This window comes from Xenopus tropicalis, chromosome 5 (genome assembly GCF_000004195.4).
Source record: "Xenopus tropicalis strain Nigerian chromosome 5, UCB_Xtro_10.0, whole genome shotgun sequence".
NCBI lineage: Eukaryota > Metazoa > Chordata > Amphibia > Anura > Pipidae > Xenopus > Xenopus tropicalis.
In genome coordinates this window covers 112,175,636-112,200,246 of record NC_030681.2, presented here as the reverse complement: position 1 = coordinate 112,200,246, position 24,611 = coordinate 112,175,636, and the positions used below count along the sequence as shown (strand labels likewise).

Here is a 24,611-nt window from a genome sequence, read left to right as displayed (position 1 = left end):
ACTGTGTACCCTATATGATTTTGAAAAGTTAATTTTTTTAATGGGAGGCAAAAATGCTAAAAACAGGTTTAAAGTGCTGTTTTTTCCCACATTGCACCTTGCTGCTATCTTTTGCACCAGCCACTGTCAAAAGCTAAGGTTTGGTAAAGAGTGCATAGATTTGGACCTGACTGTGATTGTAACAATGGTGGCTGCAACCTGTGTCCTTTATGTAAGAGTTGGCACGGGGTAAGAATGTGGGATGTCCTTGGCCACAGAAAGACAAAGATCAAAAGGCTAGCATTTCCCTTCTAGCACTGGCAAAACAAGTATTAGGTACTAAATAGTATATGCCAACACAAAGGGGCCCATTTACTTACTCACGAACGGGCCGAATGCGTCCGATTGCGGTTTTTTCGTAATGATCTGTATTTTGCGATTTTTTCGGAAAATTATCGCGACTTTTTCGCTACCAATATGATTTTTGCGGAAAAACGCGAGTTTTTCGTAGCCATTCCAAAAGTTGCGATTTTTTCGTAGTGTTAAAACTTGCGCAAAACGTCGCGCCTTTTAAGTTTTAACGCTACGAAAAAAGCGCAACTTTTCGCGCAAGTTTTAACGCTACGAAAAAATCGCACTTTCGGAATGGCTACGAAAAACTTGCGTTTTTTCGCGCAAATCGTATTGGTAACGAAAAAGTCGCGATAATTTCCGAAAAGTCGTAAAGGCGCCGAAAAAATCGCAAAAAATACGAAAAAGTCGCAAAATGTTCGTTTTCCAATCGGAATTTTTCCAATTCGGATTCGAATTCGTGGGTTAGTAAATCAGCCCCAAAGAGTTAAATCGTGGCCTCCCTCTAAACTAAAGGCTCATCCAGAAATAGACAAGAAAATGCCACAAGACCAACCATTCAAGACACAAGACAAGACCAAGACACTGTCAAAATGTCCACGTGGCAACAAAGGCCTTTATGGTCAAGTACGTCTTAAATCTTGATTACAATTTATACAAAATAACTGAGAAATATAATAGGCAAGTGGCCAAACCAGTCAGGGGGTCTAAAAAAGAATGTAGTATTTTGGCTAATCAGCAATGAATATGTAAGTGGGCAGCTAAGTGGTTCTTCCAGAACTTCTGGCAAAGTGCACTATATGTGGTGTTTTCACCTAGCATGCTGGTTATACTGGCCCATAAAAATCAGGAGGAATGAAAGAAGAGAGTGGCATGTCTATTACTGCACAGGTTTTTACTGGGAGGTGCTATTTATACTAATGGCACTAGGTCAGACCTATACTATCAGATAAACTGAGTGCAAGCAAACACCATTGGTATATTGGGTGCATTGGATGGTATATGCATATATTGGGTGGTGCATCCTATATGCCTGGCACACGGATATGAAGAAAATATTTGAGGTTTGAGTTTTTATCCCATGTATAGCCATATTATAAGGTTGCATATACTCTATGTGAGTGGCATTCACTATTGCCAATGTAGTGTCTTGTAGATTGTAAGCTCTTTTGGGCAGGGCCCTCTTCACCTCTTGTATCGGTTATTGATTGCTTTATATGTTACTCTGTATGTCCAATGTATGTAACCCACTTATTGTACAGCGCTGCGGAATATGTTGGCGCTTTATAAATAAATGTTAATGTAATGTAATGTAGTGTGAAAGTGCAAAAAAAAAAACAGGCGAATACAATTATTTTTCATACTTTGCATTTTGCCATGCTAATAGCACCAATAGGCATGGGTCTTTGCACTGCTGTGGGTCATGCACAGTAAGCCTGTGTAGTACCACTGGCTCTTAATTATAGCCTAGCAAGATCCAAGATAGGTGGTGTGGACAATTTAATGGCACTGATCATTACTGTTACTATTACATACAACTCTGTATATAAAATACAGCATTTCTAGAATATGCTAAGGCTTTACTTCTCTTTTAGACTTAGCAATGTCAGCTAAGGATGCTGAGACTTTAGGATTTCCAAAGCCAACATGTGATGCCAACAGTGTGTGAGATTTTAATAGCCCCAGTAGTGAAGGTGCCTCATGGTATCTATGAATAATTAAACAAATCTTATTTACATTGTCTAGCTCCCTTTTTCGAGTCTATAGCAAGAGCTCTATCATTATGCTTTGGCATCTAAGGAAAAGTCATTGATTGCTCCTTGTGCACATTACAAAGCCTCTTGCCATTGCAGTTTTTTCTCTAAGAGTTTCATTAGGTTGAGGAAATTAAAATCAAGCTCAAGTGTACCATTGTAACAAGAAAATGCACATTGCCTTTTTCCCATTGAAATGAAAAGACGCAGCCATACTGTGGGGCACATACAATTGTTTTCATTTGTCTGACAAGTTGCAGAGATTTTTCTTCGTGCAGTTGTGACATGTAAAAGGTTCAGAATAGAAATGTAATGTAATGACCATCAAGATAGTGCCCAGTTACAGACACCAGTTACACATGTCTGCTTCTTGTTACTTATACCGAGATCATTGCTAACGCTTAACAAAACAGACTTTCCCATGCCAAACCCTGGAAAGGTTCCAAGACACTCACATATACTGTTTAGGTTCCAGCCCCATCTCAACCTACTTGATTTGATATCTTCTTGCTTCATTAATATTTGGGTGTTTTATGTTGACTGAAAACAGTAGTGCCATGTTCTTAGTAAGTAGACAAGTATGGGTTGGCACAGACAGCTGCTTTCTGTCATCCCTGCACATTATCAAGCAGGATTGCATTGGGAGCCCTTGCATTTACAGAAACACAAATCTAGAGTAGATATGAAATATAAAAACATTGATACAGATGATAATGACTTGGCCGTCTTACATTACCCACCTGATTAAGAATGTAGCATTCTCTCCCTTCATATTTTTAAAGAGACATAACACTGATAATTCAATGGATTTTGAAAATAATAGTTGTGCTTTTCTCACTGTGTAAAACAAAGGCAATGTCTAAATGATGCTTGGTTCAAAGGGTACTGACTGGTTAATCTGAGCACAGCTTCTGCTATTACTCGTTGGCCACTCATTTGTGATTGGGTCTGTGTGTGTATAAATTAGTAGGACTGAGACTCTAAACATCATATAGTAATAAAATATGCTAGGTCACACTTTGCCGTAATAATATATGCATAGTCTATTTTATAGTGTTAAAACATATAAATGCTATATATATATATATATATACAGATATGGGATCCCTTATCCGGAAACCCGTTATCCAGTTCCGAATTACGGAAGGACCATCTCTCATAAACTCCATTATAAGCAAATAATTCAAATTTTTAAAAATGATTTCCTTTTTCTCTGTAATAATAAAACAGTACCTTGTACTTGATTGCAACTAAGATATAATTCATCCTTATTGGAGGCAAAGCAATCCTATTGGGGTTATTTAATATTTAAATGATTTTTACCCGACTTAAGTTATGGAGATCCAAATTACGGAATGGTCCCTTCTCCGGAAAACCCCAGGTCCCGAGCATTCTGGATAACAGGTCCCATACCTGTGTATGTATATATATATATATATATACAGTATATATATATATATATATATATATATATATGTATATATTATATAATTATTTACATACATACATACATACTTGTTGTTCTACATAGAAATTATATAAGCATATTTATATATACCCTGCTATATTTATAAACCATGCTTACAACTAAATCAAGGAGAATATATATTACATGTTTTTTAATAGATATAATAGTAAGCAGATATATATAAGAAAGATATAAATAAATATATATATATATATATATATATAGCCCAAATTTAGGCACTGCTCACACAGGTCTTATGTAAATAGAAATTAATTTATTTAAAGTGAACAAAAACGACTAACGTTTCGGCTGGTACCCCAGCCTTTGTCAAAGTGGCTGGACTTTGACAAAGGCTGGGGTACCAGCCGAAACGTTAGTCGTTTTTGTTCACTTTAAATAAATTAATTTCTATTTACATAAGACCTGTGTGAGCAGTGCCTGAATTTGGGCTATAATTCGTTTACAGTATGGTACAGTGTACTTGCACCCAGGCGAATTACTTAGTTCTTTACGTGAGTGCCGGCTTCCTATGATCAATATATATATATATATATATATAGACATTCCGTAAGACATGGCAAAATTCTGCATTTCATATATTAATTTTCCAGTAAATGATTTTATCTGTAACTCTTTCAATAAGTACAACTTGTAAAATGTGAATCTACAATGAAGACTTCATAGCAGAATCTCTTAAATGGAGCATGAGACTGACTCAGATGATCAGTTCTGGTTAGAAGTATCCAATCAGAATGCAAATGAAGAAGACTCATGTTACACATATTTATAGTATATGATACAGAGGGAGCAAGAAAGGAAATATTTCCACATGATATTTTCTTGTTATTCTTATTTTTTGCCGCAATACAGTTTAGACATGAGTCTTTTAACTTAAAGACCAAGGGGGCCATTTACTAACCAAAAAAAAAAAAGTAGCAGTTTCTGTGACTTTTTACCACGCAGACTTTTTCAGTTCAGATTTTTTTGTAACTGTCAGACATTTGTTTAAATTAGTTTGGTCGAATTTTTAAAAATAAAATATGAGAAATGCTAGAGTTTAGTAAGTCTGCCCCTAAATCTGTGGCAAGAGAAGGTTAGTTACTACCTCATTGTATGATGCTGCTATTAAAAGGGTTGTTCACCTTTGAGTTAACTTTTAGTATGATGTAGAGAGTTATATTCTGAGACAGTTTGCAATCGGTCTTCATTTTGTATTATTTGTAGATTTTAAATTATATAAATTTTCTAAATTTTGGATTTTAAGTTGGTTGCTAGGGTCCAAAATACTTTTTTAACCAAAGAGTGGATTGAATGAGAGACTTGTATATGAATAGGAGAGGGCCTGAATACAAAAATGAAAAGTTATGAAAAGTAACAATAACAATAAAACTGTAGCCTCACACAACAATAGTTTTCTGGCTACTGGGGTCAGTGACCCCCATTTAAAAAGCTGCAAGGAGTTAGAAGAAGACAGCAAATAATTACAAAACAAATAAATAATTAAGACTAATTGAAAAGTTGCTTAGTATCATTATATAAAATACTAAAAGTTAACTTAAAGGTGAACAGAGAGCTGAAGGCTCACTTGTCAGTGCCTAGGACTATGTAAACAGAATACAAAATACTATCAAAAATGGTCCTGTTCTTGCTGGACATTTTTTTAACAAAAAACTGAGCGGATTTCACCAAAAAATTTTATCATTTTCTAAGGGTTATCAGGCATGGCATTAAATGTCCTTGCTCTAAATTAAGGTTCATTTTCTACTTCAAGGGAATCAGTAAATAAACTAGGAAGACACAGCTTATTGTATACACAAAGTTACCTCCTGTGCATATATGGGAGAGAAGTCACCAGTTTATTTACAAAGACAGGCCAATTATGGTCATGAAGTGAAGTTGTGTTGTTATTGCTGGCTACAGGGAATGCAAATATGGAATCTACCACATGTCAATGCATGGAAATAGTAATTAATGATAGTAATTAAAAAGAAATGTACTAAATATAATAGATACTATATGTTGCTGTTGACAGGTCATATCAGTAAACTCTACAATCAGCCTTGGGTTTTCAAGGTCTGTTTAAATGTGGCTCAACATTCTGCTATAGTGGTCATAGGCTGAGTCTAAATTTGCCATGACAAATATCCAGCCTAAGTTCACTACTAGACATGGGGTAGATACGAGTCCTTTTGGCCCATTTATGCTAGAAAAAGTCATTAAGTGGCACCAATCCAGTAACGACTAGCAAATAACTTTAAATTAAATATGAGTGTACTTAAAACTGGTTGGCATGTGTTACGGCTCCTCTGCCCATATGTATCTCTGATCAAGGAGTGGTGTGAAGAAATTGCTTCTGTTCTACATAGTGTGTTGTGAAGTAGCAGCTCTGTAGGCAAACCACAAACATGACTGACATCAGCGCAATGTATATGCACTATATGACATATAGGAATATGGAAGTACGTAAAATATGGGCACATAAGGTCACTTGGTTTTGACTGCCTGTTCCTATACATTTCTAAAGTTCTTACAATTGTCCAACCGCCCAGCTGCAATCTGTTATGACCAGGCCAATATAAGATGCTATATATGTTGATCATGGTATGGAAAGACCCCTTGTCACAGTATGAAGTAAAACGCTGAGCAGACAGCAAGTGGCACAGGAAAAGACTTCCAGATAGTGGCACCCAGTTTATCAGGACTACTATGTATCGTTGTTTTGTTCATGTGAAATTGCTCGACATTGTTCTATAGTCTGAGACACTGAGCTTTTTATTGTGGAAAGCTCTCATTGTTGTCTGCATTTTTCATGTGTTGGCCAACACTATCGTGCCTTTATAGAGCCCAACCTGTATTAAATTACAACCTACACTACACTGTTAGTAACACAGTACTCTTATCTTTATCCAGGTTAATCCACAGACAATAATATAGCCAAACATAATTATGTATCTCTAACCTCACACTGTGATGGCATAACGCATGTGTTTCTTTCAGTGCATGAATTCTAGCATTTAGAGCATCTAGACACAGGAGCTCTCCAGTTACCATATCTGCATTCAGGGACACGGCATTTCAGAAACACTAGATACACAAACAGATAAAGATCAGTTTCCAAGGGATAGTAAAGGTATCTTGGCTTATAGACTTGAACAAGCCTGTGTTTAAAAGCCCCAAAGAATAAAAACTGGACGCATGGCCTACGTCCTTGGGGCTTAAAAAAGTGGATGATGTGGTATGACCTAAAGTTTGGTTGAGATTTGGTGGGAATTCATTATCTTAAATGTCAACAACAATGTTAACAACTGATGGAACAATCATTTTAACAGTTGTGCCATATTCTGTTTTGGTTATGTATCATAAAACAAAAAAGAGGCCCTTGTCAAGTATAAGACTATAAAGGGGTTTAAACCCCCCCCCCCCCCCCCCCCCCCCAAAAAAAGAGCACTGCCTTCTGGCAAGAGTTGTTTTGATTGCAGCTACCAGGTAGCAGTGATTGCGCTACTATGAGGTCCTCAAGTCACTTCCTATTGCAGCACAAGCCTACCTCAGCCTACAACTGTCACACGAGAATGCCTGCTGGTGTTTTCAGCACCACTGCAGAGATCAAAGCTCTCTATCCACCATATCAAAATGGTCACTACAAAATACCCACAAATGTGGCCAGCACCACTTATTTCACCCACTCCTAGAACTGCGGGCAAACTTCAGAAACACCATACCAGATTTTATTTCAATGATTTTATAATTTAGTCATGTATTGCTGCAATATCTAAAGTTATTGCCTGAGCTGGAATATTCTAGATGGACTTTTAAAGACGCTTCTTGAATCTTCACCTTTTTGAGATGACTAGAATAGTCTTTTTTACAGCTCATCAATCTGTTTGGCACCTTTTAAAAGGTCTGATCAATTAACCCTTCTAAGTGCCTCTTCTAATAAATTGGCCCTTTTAAAGCAATGCTAATGTTATACAGTAGAAATGATTCACTAACAGGTTTATGTGACTATATACTCTAGGATAAGTAAGGTAATTTATATATTTACCAACTGCATAATTATTATAAGCTCCCAAGTGTGTTTTGCATCATATGCATAAAGCAGGCTAATTAAGAACATAATAACATTTATATATATAAATTTTCACCTGGTAAGACAACATCTATTAATTATACTAAAGAGCTCCTTTATTAATGCAGCTGCAAGTGCAGTCAAGCAAGTAAAAAATTAATGCTTTTTTGATGGTACTGATGCTATTCATTAAAGGTACTTTAATTTAAACATACTCCTCATACTTACACATACTTGTACCATGCGACATTGCTCTGTCGGATAAATTGCACAAATGTTCCTATTGACACAAGGGAACACTGGAGCTAATGCAGCTCTGAACATGGCAGTAATTCAGGGTTCCCTAAGCATGCTGTAGCAATAGGAACAGCAGTCTTCCCAAACCTCATTTTTTCTGAGCACCATAAATAAGGCAATCCCAAGGCGGACACTTCTGACCACAACATAAGTCTAGTTCTTTGAAACGCTCATGTGCAATTGTGCACACTTTGCCACATTGGACACAATTAGAGCACAACCCCTAGAGGGCACTCTAATATAAGGGACTGTGGAAAATGAGCCACTAGTTGCCCCATGTTTGACCAACTACATCACACTCCCCAATAGTGACAGCCACTTCTGAATTTTCGGCAAGGCTTGTTTAATGCAGGTTAAAGATGTCTTTAGTATTAGAGGGAATACATGATTGTTGTAGTTGCCACTGAGCTACAGCTTTGGGAATCCCCTCTGATAGCATTAGATTGAGATAGGAGATGAAGTTTAAAAACACCTAAATAGTAGCAGGTTTGTTATACCTGAATTATACCAGATTTTTATGCAACAAAAACTTGCCAGGAATTCAAAAATAAGCGCCTGCTTTGAGGCCACTGGGAGCAACATCCATAGGGTTAGTGAGCAACATGGTGCTCACGAGCCACTGGTTGGGGATCACTGGTCTAGGGAATAAATATATCAATTAATTTAATTGCAGGCACACAGGGTGGAGTGTTGCCTTGATCTAAAAGTGGAATGGGTATTATGCAGCCCTCCAAATGTTTTTTTTAAACTACAACTACCTCTGATAGCAGAAGCCTGCCCATGTGGTATGTGGCCATGTAGAAGATGGTGCCCATGGTAATGCAGGCAGACTGGGCCTACAATTTGAGGAGAAAGACTAATTAATGCCCAACAGAGCCTCCTGTAGGCTGCCAGTTGACATAGGGCCTATCAATAGCCAATCATAGCTCTTATTTGGCACCCCTGGAGTTTTTTCATGCTTTTTCCATTTGATTGGATTTGATTGGCTCAGGTGTATTAAAGGTTGGGCCCAGACAGGAACTCACCAAAGATAAAGACTGGTGAGTATTGGTGGGTTTGAAGAAGTAGAAACACATTTGCTTAAAAATAAACCCAAGCTTTTCTCAATACATCAGTTAATAGAGCTTCTCCAGCTGAATCCTGTATTGAAATCCGATTTTCAATTTTTTTTTTATTTCATCTTGAAATCTCACATGGAGCTAGCCATATTCTTCATTTCCCAGGGTGCCACAGCCATGTGACCTGTGCTCTGATAAACTTCATTCACACTTTACTGCTGCGCTGCAAGATGGAGTGATATCACCCCCCTCCCAGCAGCCGATCAGAAGAAGAATGGGAAGGTAGCAGCTTCCAGTGGATATCAGAATAGCACTCAAAAGTAAGATAAGAGAGGTGCTGAATAAAAAGATAAGCAATAAAAAATAACAATAACAATAAAACTATAGCCTCACAGAGCAATCGTTGTTTTCAGCTGCAGGGGTCAGTGACCCCAATTTTAAAAAGGAAGGCAAGTAATGCAGAAACTATACAAAATAAAAAATGAGGACTTGTTGAAAAGTTGCTCATAAAAAGACATTCTATAACATACTACAAGTTGCCTTGGAACTGACCTACCCCTTTAATAATAATTTAATAACAGTCTTTGAGACTCCCCTCCCTCTCTTAAAACCTTTTTAAAAAGATTCTTGGATTCTATGGATGCACCAAATCCAGAATTCAGTCCCTAATAAAGACTTTTGTAATTACTTGTCATATTGATAAAACGTATATTACATAAAAACTTTAAAAAAATTATTTGACTCAATAGTCCCTAGTCTCTTAGACAACCACCTAAGAAACCCCAATAGGGAAAATCAGAAAAACAGAAAGGGCAGTTAAGGCGCTGTATGGGTCGGGCATGCTAATAGCAAGGTAGCGCTTCATGCAGGATAGAAAGGAAAGCTTTAGTTCATCTGCGGGTGAGCAACTTAATAATTACTCTTAGTGCACAAAGAGTGAAGGGTTAAAACTATACATCAAGGGAACACAAATACCATAACTTTGGGAATAAAATTGGTTGGAAGATTATAAGAGTAAATCAGTGAGAAATTCAATGAATATTGATTACTACTGACTGGCATACAAACGGTATTACAATTTTGCACTGTCATAAATATAGTTTGGGGCTGTAAATACAAGCCATACAAGTGAATTTACAATACCACGGTAACTATAAAACAACATGATTCAAAATGTATTCTTTGGATATTTCCAGCAAGGCAGATAAACAGAATATTTGTATGTAACGCTATCAAGGGCGTCTGTATATCTTTCCTGCCTAATGTTACAATGAAGCAAGAAAATCAATTCGTGCTGTAAATAGTTATTAAGGAAAAAAAAGCACTTTATTCCATTAGCGATCCATGGAAAGCTGAAGAACTCATTTGCATTATAAGGCTTATGTTTCATAACTCCACCCAATAAATCAAGCAGTCTGCAATGTGGGCCAAATTTATATAATATTATTACCATGCTTTGCATAGGCAGTCACCAGAATTACACTGACAAGGTTTACAAAGGATTAACACATTTAAACAAGGGCTGCTTGTTAAGCAGCTGAAGGTCTGATGAAGGTGAAATAGTAGATAAAAAAGAAAAAAGAAAATATCCCTAAGGCAGGAAGTTCTCTAAGAATTCTAGGTGTTTGCTTTGTAGCACAGAACAGCCGGTGCTCATATGGGGAAATAGGGGGCATAAGCATTTATTAACTAGACTGCCCATAATAATGCCCTCCCTGCCAGCACTCAAGAGCAAGTGCAAATCACTAATTTGGATGCATCAATGCTATTCACAAAGGTTGGCACCTTTTCCAGAAATAACAGCTTTCCTAAATATCGGCGAGGTGAAAACCCTAGGGCCAATGCACCAATTTATCTTGAACTGATACATTTTGTGAGAGGCACTTCAGTTTTCAGAATTCTGGACCTACTGGTAATTCCTGGGTTCCTTTAGTGGGTTGCATCAATAGCTGCATCAGACTTGTGAATCAGATGCTAATGCTTTTGTCAATGTTGCCCCCAAGAAGTGACACTATTCCAACACAAATACAAAACTAATACGAAAAGTGCATTTGAAAACTTGTTCATGATTTACCAATACAGATGCTAACCTGCCACCATATTGTGGACACAATTTTAGCGTGCGCCAAAAATTACACTGGAATTCAGGAGAAAAAATGTTGCATTGAGGGTCAAAAAACATAGCAATTTTTTATCCTAAAATGTTACTGCGCTGTGTTGGTAAATAAGGCTTTAGACTGTAGTTGCCACAGATACAAGTGCCCTGTGATTCCTGTGGATCCTTCCATCAGTGCTGCAGGCCACATTCCACATGCCAAGGACCAGGAACACATGAAATCAGAACCTTTGCTTGTTTTGTTAGTAAAAGTAGCCAACAGCTCTTAACAGACTCCCTTCTAGGTTTTACATGCCTGGCTTTGCTTTATCAGCTTTTAGTGAACAAAATAGTGACACAAAATGACATTTTCAAGCACTGCAGCCAGTGAATTAAAAAGAGATCTGGGAGTTTGCCAGCAGCACGATAAACACTTTCAATAGTTGCTCTGGCATGAATGCTGCCACAGGTCTATCAGATTGCATGCAGTTTAAGGAATAATTTACTGGATCCCCTACTGAGAAGCACAAGGTAATATTATATATATAAGTTATTGAGGGATCCATGGCCTTATGGTGAGCAGGTCAGGAAACACTGAAGTGTTTCTAGTATCATTTCATAGTAATGTGTTTTTGACATGGAAGGTAAGTAGCCTTGCAGCCTTTGTTGTACTAAACTAGTGCATTGTGAGACTTTGGAAATGAAATAGCTGTAATAAGACATTGGTTTATCTGCAGTTATGGTTGTTTTTATACAGAGCTGGGCTTTTAGTAGTTCTGCCTAGAAAAAAATCATTGTTGTTTTTGTGCACTTTATTAGAATCTGCAGCTATTTTGATGGGAACACTGTTGAGCCAAGATTACAGGGATGGCTTTGTGTTGCTGACGTTGATTGGGCAGGAATATGCAGAATATATTTACTCACTGACATCACAGAGTGAAGAAATATAATGAAATATTTCACTTGTTATTTCCATCACAGTGTAAACAATTGTTTAGTGTAAAGTTGTTCGGCTGAGCTGTATAGCGCTGTGCACCAACTGCGGTCGTTTCGCACTTCGTAGCCCCAGAACTTACAATTGCAGTTAATTAAAGCTGAAACGGATAATGCTAATGAGTATAGCTTACTTGTCAACATGAAAGACAAAACAATGCAGTCGATAATTAAAAATTAATTTAACCCTCTGTTATGACAAGACTAGATTAGTTCAGGCAAACAAAATTACTTTGACAAATCACATATTTCATCCAATGGCTTCCGTATGTGATCTTAAATGGAATGCATGTGTCTTTGCAAGGAAGCTCAAACAAGTGGTGCATTTTCAAGAGAGGAAGACATGAAGCCCAGCAAAGGCAATGATCCAGTTAAAAGCAATCAAACATCCACGCAAAGTACGCAGAGGTTTATTACCTAAAAGCGGGCACTGTGCCAGGTGTAAAAATCCATGCAAACATATGTGTGCTGAAACCCCATACACAGAGCCCTTTTTGCTGTATTTTCTAGCAATCAGCAGCAGTGCACACACTTTGTACATACAGTAGCCAAAGGGAGCCCTCTGCTTTACACCTGCCATGACCAAGCAAACACAGGACTACCTTTGCACATTTGTGCCCACATGCTCTCTTTCTGTGGCAACTTGCAGAAATGACATGGGAAAAATGGGGGGAAACTGCATTGTAGGAATAACATGGCGAATGGGTCTTAATACATACAAATCTCCCCAGACATGGTATAATAGTGATACCCCATACACAGAGCCCTTTTTGCTGTATTTTCTAGCAATCAGCAGCAGTGCACACACTCTGTACATTACAGTAGCCAAAGGAAGCCCTCTGCTTTACACCTGCCATGACCAAGCAAACACAGGACTACCTTTGCACATTTGTGCCCACATGCTCTCTTTCTGTGGCAACTTGCAGAAATTACATGGGAGAAATGGGGGGAAACTGCATTGTAGGAATAACATGGCGAATGGGTCGTAATACATACAAATCAGACATGGTATAACAGTGATGTCCAACAGGTTGAGAAGTGGCCAGGTATAGATCTTTTGAGTTCAGCTGCAGCCCAAACTAGTACATACAATACTGTATGGGGGGCCCATTTGTGTAGTCATGGGCTAAATGTAAGGATCCTAAAATGTTGACTTTCATACTGTACAGTGGTCCCCAACATGTTGCTCACCAGCCCCTTGGACTTTGCTCCCATTGGCCTCAAAGCAGATGCTTATTTTTGAATTCCTGGCTCGAAGGCAAACTTTGGTTGCATCAAAACCATGTGTAGTGCCAAACAGAGCCTCTTGTAGTCTATTAGTTTACATTGTTTACATATACTACTTATAGCTGATCACAGCACATATTTTGCACGCCCAGGAACCTTTTCCATGCTTGTGTTGCTCTCAACTCTTTTTGCATTTTAATGTGGTTTACAAGTTAAAAAGGTTTCGGACCCCTGGTATAGTATCTTTGCCTTTTGCCCACCAGTAACTTTTATAATCTTACATTTTGTTCTTTTAAACTGTTCCTATTAAAGGGAAATAACAATGCTGGCATAGTTTTATGTTATCTTTCTGAATATATACCTGAAGTTTACCATTACTATTACTATTTTTCACCCAGCCCCTATACTGGCTTCTAATAAGAAGAGTATGGTAAGAGATCAGGAAAGCTGTTTCCAAATAGATGACAATAAAGTCCTGGCTGGCTATATGTACTAACAAGAACTATCATGTACAAAATGGGGCATGATAACATAATGTAAGGTGTGCAAGTAAATCAACAAATGAGACTAAGAAATATATTTTTGTAAATTGTTTTTGAGGGAAGATGTACAGTAGCCAACCTAATCCCCCCCTCCTGCTGGCAGTTGTATTGTTTTGACAGGACCTTGTCCTGCCTTGTCCATATCTTTAGGCCAAATAGTAGGGAATGGAGGTAACCAATAATCAGAAATCGGTGACCAAATTTGGTGCATGTGTGGGGTCACTGATCGCTCCATCACCACATGTGTCTGCATTTCTACCCACTGAACTAATTTAACAGTGTAAAGACAAATCGTAATAATTACTACATTAGGGATATGCGTTTGTATTAAAATTCAGGAAGTCAGTCTGTGGGTGAGTCCAGTATTGGAGACAACAGTATGTTAGGGCAGGAGGACTAGGGAACATGCTTCACAGCAGTACATATCATTTGTTGTTTAATTATTAGAGATTAATGGACATTTCTTTTCCAACCAGAACTTCCCCAGTTAATGAACTACAATTCCCAGCATCGCTCAAGAGCTATGAATGGGGAGGCTGCAGGTTGAACAGTCCTGCTGTAAAGCATTTAACACATCTGCAGATCCCTTGTTTAACTTAATAACAAACACAACGAACGTCTGTTAAATGTTACTTGTATGTTTCCCAGAAATTTCATTGTCAGTTATTATCTGATTCACAGCTATGCACCAGGAAACAATTGAATAAACACAATTATGGTTTATGCCCTTGTACATGAAAGGAACAGTACATTTTGCACCAACATTAGGACCGATCCATGCGAGACTGAGGTTCCAAGAATGCACATCTGGTGCAGCATGGCGCTGATACCTTAAATATTAGAACCATTTGTTTGTTACCCGATCCAAAGCAAAGAACCGCAAATGTCAGCTATTCTCCATATTAAAGCACTACTCTATTTTTAGATTGCTTCTAATATTAGTCCTCATTCTCTTATATTCGTTTTTAAAAGCTGCTATTAAACTTAATATGGCTTCGGGAAATATCAGGGCACGAAAATCAGCCATTTGCCTGCTGCAAAGGGCCAATCACAGAGCATATTCCTTATTAAAGGTTAGTATATTAAATAGCATAAATGTAGAGATACATGCCTACCAACCACACATCCCTACCAACTGGTTATACTCCTCTAAAGACATGAGGCAAGGAATTCCTGTAGAATAGTGAGAGGGCTTTGCCCCGAGGTTACCAAACTGTAGCTTATCCTGTTAAGGGGACACAATCTGAAGACAAAATAGGGTGCAGTTCAGGTAAGTGCTGTTTTGGTTATTTTTTTAACTATGGCTTAGATCGTTATGATGATGTTTTCATATATCTTTAACCTTATTATGAAGGAAGGCCAAATGTTAGACACCAGATGTACAATTCATTAGTCATAAACTAAAGTATATGAGCAATGTATAGATTTAACTGCAGTTCTTCACACACCACATACTGATTTGCCCTGCTAGGGGTAGTTTTCCCCAACCGTCAGCCAAGGCTAAAGCAGACTTTCCTCCCACAAATCAAAGTGAAAGGAATACAAAGAGCAGCATATACTTTAAATGCAACAGGGGAGCTTACCCCTTCCAATATGACCACCAATGCTCCGTCAACAAATTTTCAACTCCCATCATTACATGCCCCTCAAAACACCATTGGTGTGCCACTGGCAAAAATAAATGAGATAAGAAGCACCAGGAAACATTGATGTTGGACTGGTGGTCACAATAAATGGGATACGCTCACCTGTTTAAGTGTGTGGCATTGGGGTTATGAAGTACCATTGCAATATTTCAACAATTTTTAGGTGGTGCAGCTGTGCCAGGCATTGGAGAGAGGAAGATGAATTAAATACAGATCTTACTGGGAATATATGCTGTATTTTTATTTATTTATTTTTTTTTTTCCTTGTATTTATATAGTGCCAATATATTTCTGTAGTGCTTTACAGAGATTATACATCATTTACATCAATCTATCCATAAACATACATTTATACAGTTAGTGCAGGTCATTTTGCACAGAAAGCCTTATTTATTGCAAACTTGCATTTATTTATAGGGATGGAAGATGCCATGGGTGCCCAGAAAAGTTAAACTCACCCAAGATTATAACACTGACCTCCTGTTACTACAATTGATTTAAAAAAAATGGTAGCATGCTTTCTAAACTTTACTAAGCAGCAACCTTGGAGTGAAACCTTTGCCAGACTTGAGAGTGCCTTTGTTGTAGTCAGAGATAATAGCCCCACAGATTGTTTTTAAAATAATATGTAAATAATGAATGCTTGTATAGAGACATGCAACTTATATGCCGTGGTTTTAAGTAGTTGTTTTTTTTAACTAGCAAAAAATAGTACACCCATATATCAGGGAGCAACTGTGCATCCAGTCCCTCGCTACCCATTCTCGGTCTGGGTTTATTCAGCCACTCCACTGGCTTTTGCTTTCTCCTATGTCTGCACTGCATCAGCCTGGGTGCAGACAAACGGAGCAGATTACAGCATGAAAATGCATAGTCACAAGTTTCCAACGCAGTGCCTCTCAGTGGAGACACAGGAGCCGCCGGAGGCCAACAGATCAGGTATAACACAGGCCAAGAATCAGTCTTGTCTGGACTAGGCTCTTGCCAAGGACATTATCAGTGATATGTCACATGACCAGCAATCTCAAAGTAATGATTCTCTTTCTAGCTTATTCCTGCATAAAACTCATGCACAGTTCCATATTAATACCATCATCAGCTACAAAAATGATACAAGATCCCAATCAAAATTGTCATCAAAATCATACATCAACATAAATGAGAACCAAAGTGTGTTATTTGCAACTGAAGATACTTTATATAGCTCTCTATAGCATGACTTGTCTCAGGCAAGAACATCCCTCACTGGATGAAAGCTACATAGCAGCTCCTAATGCACAGACACTCACTCCAAAGATGAGGGGAAAAATTTGTACCTGTCTCACAGTGATCAGTTGGTTTAAATATTCAGATCATTGCACACTAATTGCACACATTTCTATGGCAATCACCAGTGGCTTCTTCACTGAGCCCCATACCATATTCATGCTACTCATTATAAGATAAAAGCAGTAAGAGAAATTACAGATGTTACAGAATTTAACATTTTTAGTTCTTTTAAATATATGTATAAACATAATTGCTATTGAAAGAAGTATATGCTTATCCCATTTTATCCCAGCCTTTATTTCTGCTTATATCGTTTCAAAGTTTTAATTAGGCAAAACCTTTATTTGTGGGCAAAGCAACACAACACTGTTTTTTAATATCCCAGGTGGCTTGTGCATTTAATACATGTCGTACATAGGATCAAATGAACTTGGGGGAACTATGCAGGCCCAAACTGGCAATCTGTAGATTCTGGCAAACGCCAGAGGGGCTGGTCTAAGATGCCATGTGCAGTCCTATTTATTGGGCCTGTTGGGGGGCTGTTTGGGCCTCTGAGTAGTTTAAATGCCAGGACCTGTTTTTAGTCCCAGCCTGGATCTGGAACTAATACATGTCGTTAATATTAATAATATTAGAAAAGTAAGAGCCACATTCCCCTGATCCTGAGTTTTGCATTAATTGCTTCTTAATAAATCTGAGTATGTGTAGATGCCACATACTGTAGATCTGTACAAAGATGCATTACAAGGAATATTATTCTTAGTGGGTTTTCTCCATATAAAACTCTACCAAGACCTGATATAAAGCTGGTGAATTTTATCAATATATGTATGGCCAGCTTTAATCTGGGCATGAAAATGGATTTATCCCTAGTACATGGGCTCTGGGAATAAGGTACCAGGCCAGGGAAGCTTCTTATACCCTTTAAACAAACACTTCCAAAGGAATCTAAGTAAAGTCACTTGTTTAGGAGGTTGTTATTATATTCCATGTATATCACCAGTCATCAGCATTTTTGTTTGCATATTTACAAGTTGAATTATGCTTGTAGACCTTTAAGCAAGAGAAGGTTATATCTATTTAATTTAGACCCTATTCTTATTTGATAAATGTGTAAATAATTAAAAATTGCAATTAATTGTCTGGCGCAGTCTTTGCTGCTAGGCCCCAAATTTTTGCTTTCCTATTCATTGGCAGACATGGTACATCAGCAGGCTGCAGAATATTCTTTCTATAGTTCTTCTTGTTTTAGTAAAAGAAACTAAAATGTCCCTAAAATGAAGGTGAGATTTTATTTCTGAGGGCTTGGGGTTCCAGAAGTGCTACCGTGAAATAGATCAGCAGGTGTCACTGTGTAACCCTCGATTTGCCTTATTTGCCCTGTGAGTTCCACTGGAGTTGAGTCTGACCAAAACATGAGGTGAATAAATGTAATCTATCTCTTTTCACAAATAATACACCGCCACAGAAAATTGTGGAATACATTTTAAAGGGCAACTTCAAATAATGAGAAAAAAAAATAAAAATGAAAGAAAACTTTCCAATGTATTTATTTATATAGCATTGACGCATTTACACACTGGTCTGCCATGACTGTACATCATTCACTGCCCTGTCACATACAGCAGAAAAAAATTATGAAAAAGCAAAGTTTCTGGAGTGTTGGAGGAAACCTGCACAGACACAGCAAGAACATAAAAAACTCCTTTCAGATTTGTACAAGCCAGAATCAAACTCAGGATTCAAGTCCTACAATACTGAAGCAAGGCTGCCATGGGAACCAGACTGCTGCTGCACCCCTCGACGGAAGTGATGTAATTGCACAAAATGCTGCATGTGACATTACATCTGAACATCTGTTGGCGGCTCCAGACAGGTACCCCTACCCCCCAGCTCTGCCACCAGATTTCATAGGAAAGGATCCAGTGACAGTGAAAGAGGGTTTTTGTTTTTTTTTTCAAAAAATGTTTTATTTACCATATAGGCATCTGAAGGCCACCCTCCTACAGCTGCTGCCCTAGCCACAGGCTCTCAGCAGCCTATATGGTAAATATGGTCCTGCACAAAAGTGCTACCCACTATGCCACCATGCTGCAATATAACATTTTTCTATGTTATTGGCATATGTAACTGCAATCGAACACTATCTGTCTGTCCCTTTATATTCTCTGAAGTTTAGAAATCTGAAAAAAATTAGCCAACTCTCCTCCAGCCAAAACTTTAAATATCAGAATGCCTTGTATGTTCTGTGATTAACAGACCTGTAAAGAAGCATGCAAGGCACTGTGGGAATAGGCATTGTGGCTGCATTTTTCCAAGAGTCAAAAACAGCAATGCAGCAAACAGAAGGCAACAAACAAAAACTGCAAAGACATTGATAAAGGACTTTAACTTTTAAAATTGTTATAACTTTTAAAGAATTTATACTGGAAGGTTGGTTAGTATGACATTTCCTTTTATCATGCAAAAAAATATATTTTTACCATATTTGTGAAGAGTTCTCTTTTAAATAAGTGGCAAGCATATACCATGTAGTGCCAACACAAAATATGCAATCATGGTCTAGGTCTACAGTTTCTTTATGCCTTCTTAACCCTAAAGCAATGGAAGGTTGCGGGTTATATATTGTATCACTAGTCTCAGTAGCAATGCCTTCAGACCATGGCTTACTGAGAGAGTATCTGGCTGGCAACCCATTAGTCAACTATTCTGTTTCGATTACGGTCGTGGTTCCATTATTATATGAATTCTTAAGAAAATGTCTGTTATGGCCAAAACATAGAAGGGGGTGCAGGTTGCCCAAGCCAGATCAGCCTGGGATGATTGAAGATATGCAGGACACCCTAAAGCCACAGTGAGCACTGGGGCCTCCGACAAATGATTAATTCTTAACTGACTTGGTGAATTGAGCTTTGTTCCTAGCTCTGATTAGCTATCGTGTCCCACAGAAAAGCCATGTGTTGCTTTTTGCCCAGGCCACTTGCTTTAAATGTTTTCTCTTGTGTTTATATTGATTTGGGAAGCAAGGCAGCCCTCCAGCCCTGTAATGGGATGCTGCATGACTTTTTTTAAAGAGGTAAAATAATTTTCAAACACAGACAAACAATGAGTTTATTTATTTAGAAAGTTGTTAAATAGAGTCTGGGAATTCAAATATTCAATGTTGACATTGTGCAGAGCTGGCCACAGGCCAAACTCAACTTTCTCCCTCTCTCTCTGGAGACACCCAATGAACCAGGAATTTCGCATTTTCTCCTCCCTCTTTGCTAACTAGGTAAAAGTCATTCATTATAATGAAAGCTGTATCTGAACCATAATCAAGTAATGGGATCCCAGATTGGGGAACTACAAAGGTTTCTAAGTGTGTTTAGCTGTAAGTGCAAAGAAGCCAAACAGTTCGTCTGACATATGAAATATATTTTGTAAACAGACTGTTCCTGCTGTTGAAACGTTGGATTACATATTGCATAAGCGCAAAGTATTTGTTACATGGTCGCAGCAGCATGCCAATCTGAGGAGTGACCAACTGATTGCTAATAATGCTTGGGGAAGATGGTCCTTCTGTAACACAATGGCTTGTTAGGTGTATCAGGAAACTACAGATGAGACACAGCTTGCATGAGGGATCATTCTATAGAGCTACATAATATAACAGTTACTATAAAGCTGCCATACACTCACTCTCACCGAGCTTAAGATCTGTGCACTTTCATTTGTTCTCTGGTAATTTTCAGATCGTTTTCGTTCGCAGGAAATTACACAGATTGCCATTTACGCCTATAAACAATCGTGCTGCAGTACCGAGAGGGCAGCGCACTGTATGCACACTAGCCGATGCTGACGCAGATTCATTTATCATAAATACTCCCAAAGGCAGTGAGCAGGGCGCTAATCCCTAATCAGCAGAGATGCCATTAGCCCACTCGTGTGGCACAATTCCATGCCATTTACACGCATTTACAACAATTTTCTGCATATTTAAATCCGCTCTGCTGAAACAATTTGCAATTGAATGGAGTTGAGGGGTTGCCCTAGCCTTAATAAATGGCGTTAGATCAGCAGAAACACTCCTGATGTAATGGATCCTGTTTACAAGACTTGTGACATGTATGAGTTGGATAATATATTGGCTGAAGAGAATGGATACATTGTTGTGTTGGAGCCACTTCCTACAGCGCAGTAGTACCCCTCGGCCGGGCTGTGGTGTCTGCAAAGTAGCAGCTACCTGTATGTACATAGCTACACAGAAACATAATATTGTATCCGTTTTTAGAATAAATGGCTATTCTGTGGAGAACTTTTTGATTGACAGTTACCAAAGGGCAAATAAGATTTATTTCACTCGGCCAGGTTAAGGGGCTTCAGGATTTCACACCTGAAAACATTTCTTAGACAAAATTTAAAATAAAAAAAGTCGCAATTTCGCCTTTTATTGGAACAACAGGGACGCGAATTACATCTTTTATTCTACGCATAACTTAAACCACATTAAATGGAAAACAATAAATATGTTTTCTGTTATAGGCTACCTAAGCACCTTCTAGTCAATATTTATACCCAGCATTTTATGGGGGGTTAAATGCCCCAATAAGGGCCGGGCAAAATATTAAAGGGGTAATGCATAGGGTTAAGTGTGTCATTTACTTTCCACTTATTTTCAGAAAAGGAAGATTTCGCAGCTCACAGCAAATACCAACAATTACTGCTTCTGTTGCTTTCACACATAGATGGGTTTGTAGCTGCTACAGTGATCCAGCACCCTTATTAGTAATAAATCCACAGGGGGCTATTCACTGAAATATGGAGAATCAATATGGCAACTCCCGTCTCCTACATACAAAGATGCAGATATTTACAAACGATACGCCAAGCCCCTCTACCCATCCACTTCCACCTCCTGTTTAACTATCGACTGGAAGCAAAAGGTTAACGATATAACAGACCCTAATTAACAGTAGGGTATAGTTCTTTATTTAATATCAATTTATACGAGTTAGAGTATTATAATATCCTTCTGATCCACAGAGCTTGTGCAGTTCCGGACGAGGTGGGTGTTATAGGATACACTGTTAGAAATGAATAAGTGAATATACTTTGTACATTGTAATACTGTCCTATATCTGTTCTGAAGAAAGAATTCACTTGGGACAATGCGAGAGGCCTAGAAGTGGGCTGTTAAACTCTTGTATGTCCAGGTATGTCCAACCCAGGGCCCTATCAGTATTGTCGCATTATAACTTACATTATATGCCCGACAGCCGTGGCACTGGGTTGGCTTTATTTTCTTTCCTTTAACTCTGTGTCTAATAACTGATAGCAGAAGCTACAAAGGGAATGGGAGGTAGATTGGCAGATTATTAGCAGCCTGGATCAAGGGCAATACATGGGCACTGTGAGCTAATGGCAGTGGCACAGTATATAAACATTGTGAGTCTGGCATGATATGCTTAGGCTGGATGGAGGTGTGAAGGTCACAGGGCTCTGCCTCCTGTTCATGGGGCTAATGTCAGGCTCATAGAAGGCAGACAGACAGACAGTTATACAGATACAATACGGGTTCTGTGTCTCCAAAACGTACTAATCGAATAAATAATAATTTACTAATTACCGGTTCAAGACATCGTACCTCAGTATACAGCTATACCATCTATACACGAATATGAGAGAAGGCCAGGGTAGGCTTTATCAAGTGAAATATACAGTAGTATTTGCCCCATGTGCAGTATATGCCCCAGCAGGGTGCCAATGGCAGGCAAGCAGAGAGCTATTGAAAGTAATGTTTTTATAAATAGAAGAAACAAATACTGTATCAATTCAGAAACACGGAATTCTGTATTACTGACCTGACCTATATTATAGGGAACCGATTATTGCCTTTATGGGGAGCTGCTCTTAGGGATTGGAAAACAGTGTCTGTGCCCATGAGTCCCGGTGCCAGCCAGATGCCCAACCTTAGGCTTTGCGAATGTGCCCCTTTGCGGAGGCTGGCAGTGTCCCAGGCATAATGAATAGGAAGGGTGTACGTCCTGTGGGCACTATGGAACTGTTCCCATGTGCCAGATAAAAACACCAAAAAGTAAAAGATTTTTTCCAAATTATTTTATAGCTTAAAAAGAACGTACAGAATTCTCACATATGACTTTAGCAATAGTTTGATATTGTGTAGTACCTTCATATAATTCCAGATGTACATAGGTGGTTGCCCTGGTGATTAGTCTGAAACAGAGTTAATAATAAGGACTGGGCCCATAGTGTAGCCCAGAAGTACCGGGTGCCCTTTTGTCTGTGGGAAGTCGGCAAATCTGTGCCCAAGGAATATTCTTCTAATCTCACCAGTGCAAAAATTAAACAAGTTTTCCCAATATTCCGACCAATCTTTCACTGGCAGAATAATTGCTAATAATCGCTTATTTAGTTTAGCGGAATTACAGAAAATGCCCAGTCCAGGTGTCGCATTCACACATAGGGCGATAAAGTAACAAACCGTGTAGCCTTGTGTTACATTGAAATAAACGAACCTTCCTGTAATAGAGTTAGAAATGGCAACTTTTAGATCCAAGTGTGCGCTGGTATGTCCAGTGCGTAAGTATGGCCTCAGCTCGGCTCACTTAACTCATTGTCTGCCAGACACATTGCTCACAGAAAGTAACGGTTGTAAGGTTGGAAATACTAAAAAGGGCTACAGGTGATTGTATTCCTTCAATAAAACCCAAACAGTATGAAATGTATGAATTTTAAAAGCATATATATATATATACTGGCCGGTATACTAGTCGGGAGATACCGGGAGTTGTATGATAGCAATAACTAGGGCGTCGCGGATTCTGGAACCTCCAGTATTAGAGCTAGAAGGTTAGGCGAGCAATGTTGGAAAGCAAATATAAATTTTCCTCTGTAGCTATTAAATATAGAAAGAGGCGGAAAATCTTGCTGCCCTTGCTTTCTAGTAACTCCGGACCTGTCCCCGTATAACTCTGCATGTCCCAACCCAATGGGTTAATAAGCAGTTAACGCAACCCGTCCCATTTCGCTCTGCTTCGGAATTCCAGGCAGCTGCCGCTCCCACAGCGCCCACTAGCGGCCACTAGAGGTGCCGCAGCTCTGTCAGTTCACTAGACTCCCAGAGCAACATTAACTTTCCCAAAGTCCTGCCCGAGCCGGAGTGCGACTAAAGCCCCAGACTTGGCAGTGCTGCAGCAGCACCTCTCCTGGCTCCCTGATGCCCCAATCCTAAGGTTGCGCCCAGGCAGCAGGCAGTGTTGGAAACCCCTACAGAGCAAAGCCCCCCTGTGCAACATGCGGCAAGAAGAAGCATTATGCACCTACTTGTGGCCAGTTTCCTTGCCCTGCCTTTGCATCTCATGGTGCCAGTTCCCCGGTGCAGCTTTGCTGGGATTTTCTCTTGGATGTTTTCCCCTTTTTTCTCTCTCAGTCAGTTTCTCTGTGTCAATCCCCTTCTCATTCCGCACTCGCTATCTCCCCAGCATTGTCAGTTTGGACACCTTCGCGCATGCGCCCTTCAACCTCTGCCTCTGCCAAAAAAAAAAAAAAAAGTTTTGCTGCGATTTATCATTTTTATTACAGATCTTGTCGCATAGAGATCTCTCACTGAAAGCCTTTCCCCAAATTCTTCCTAGCACTGGCAGGGCACAAGGCACCATTGTTCCTTCAGTGGACTGGATTAACCCTTCCGCTGCCATGGGGAGTTTGGAAGCATTGTCCTGACCTCTGGCTTCCATTCGGTTATATTAAAGGGATCCAACATACGACACCCTAGCTGCTGCTAAACTACATCTCCCAGCATCCCTTCTGATATCCCATATACCATTAGAACCATGCCCAAGCCGTACCTGTGCTGTTCTG

The 24,611-nt window shown here is 38.9% G+C and overlaps 1 protein-coding gene across 1 annotated transcript in view; it reads right to left on the bottom strand.

Annotated features, from left to right (window-relative positions):
- LOC105947300 (histone-lysine N-methyltransferase MECOM-like) overlaps positions 1-24,323 on the bottom strand; it is a 133,295-nt gene extending 108,972 nt beyond the window's left edge. Inside the window, exon 1 of the mRNA XM_018089745.2 lies at positions 24,075-24,323. Coding sequence (XP_017945234.1) covers positions 24,075-24,111 — 37 coding nt within the window. The 5' untranslated portion in view covers positions 24,112-24,323. The remainder of the gene's footprint in view (positions 1-24,074) is intronic.
- Positions 24,324-24,611: the final 288 nt, after the last annotated feature.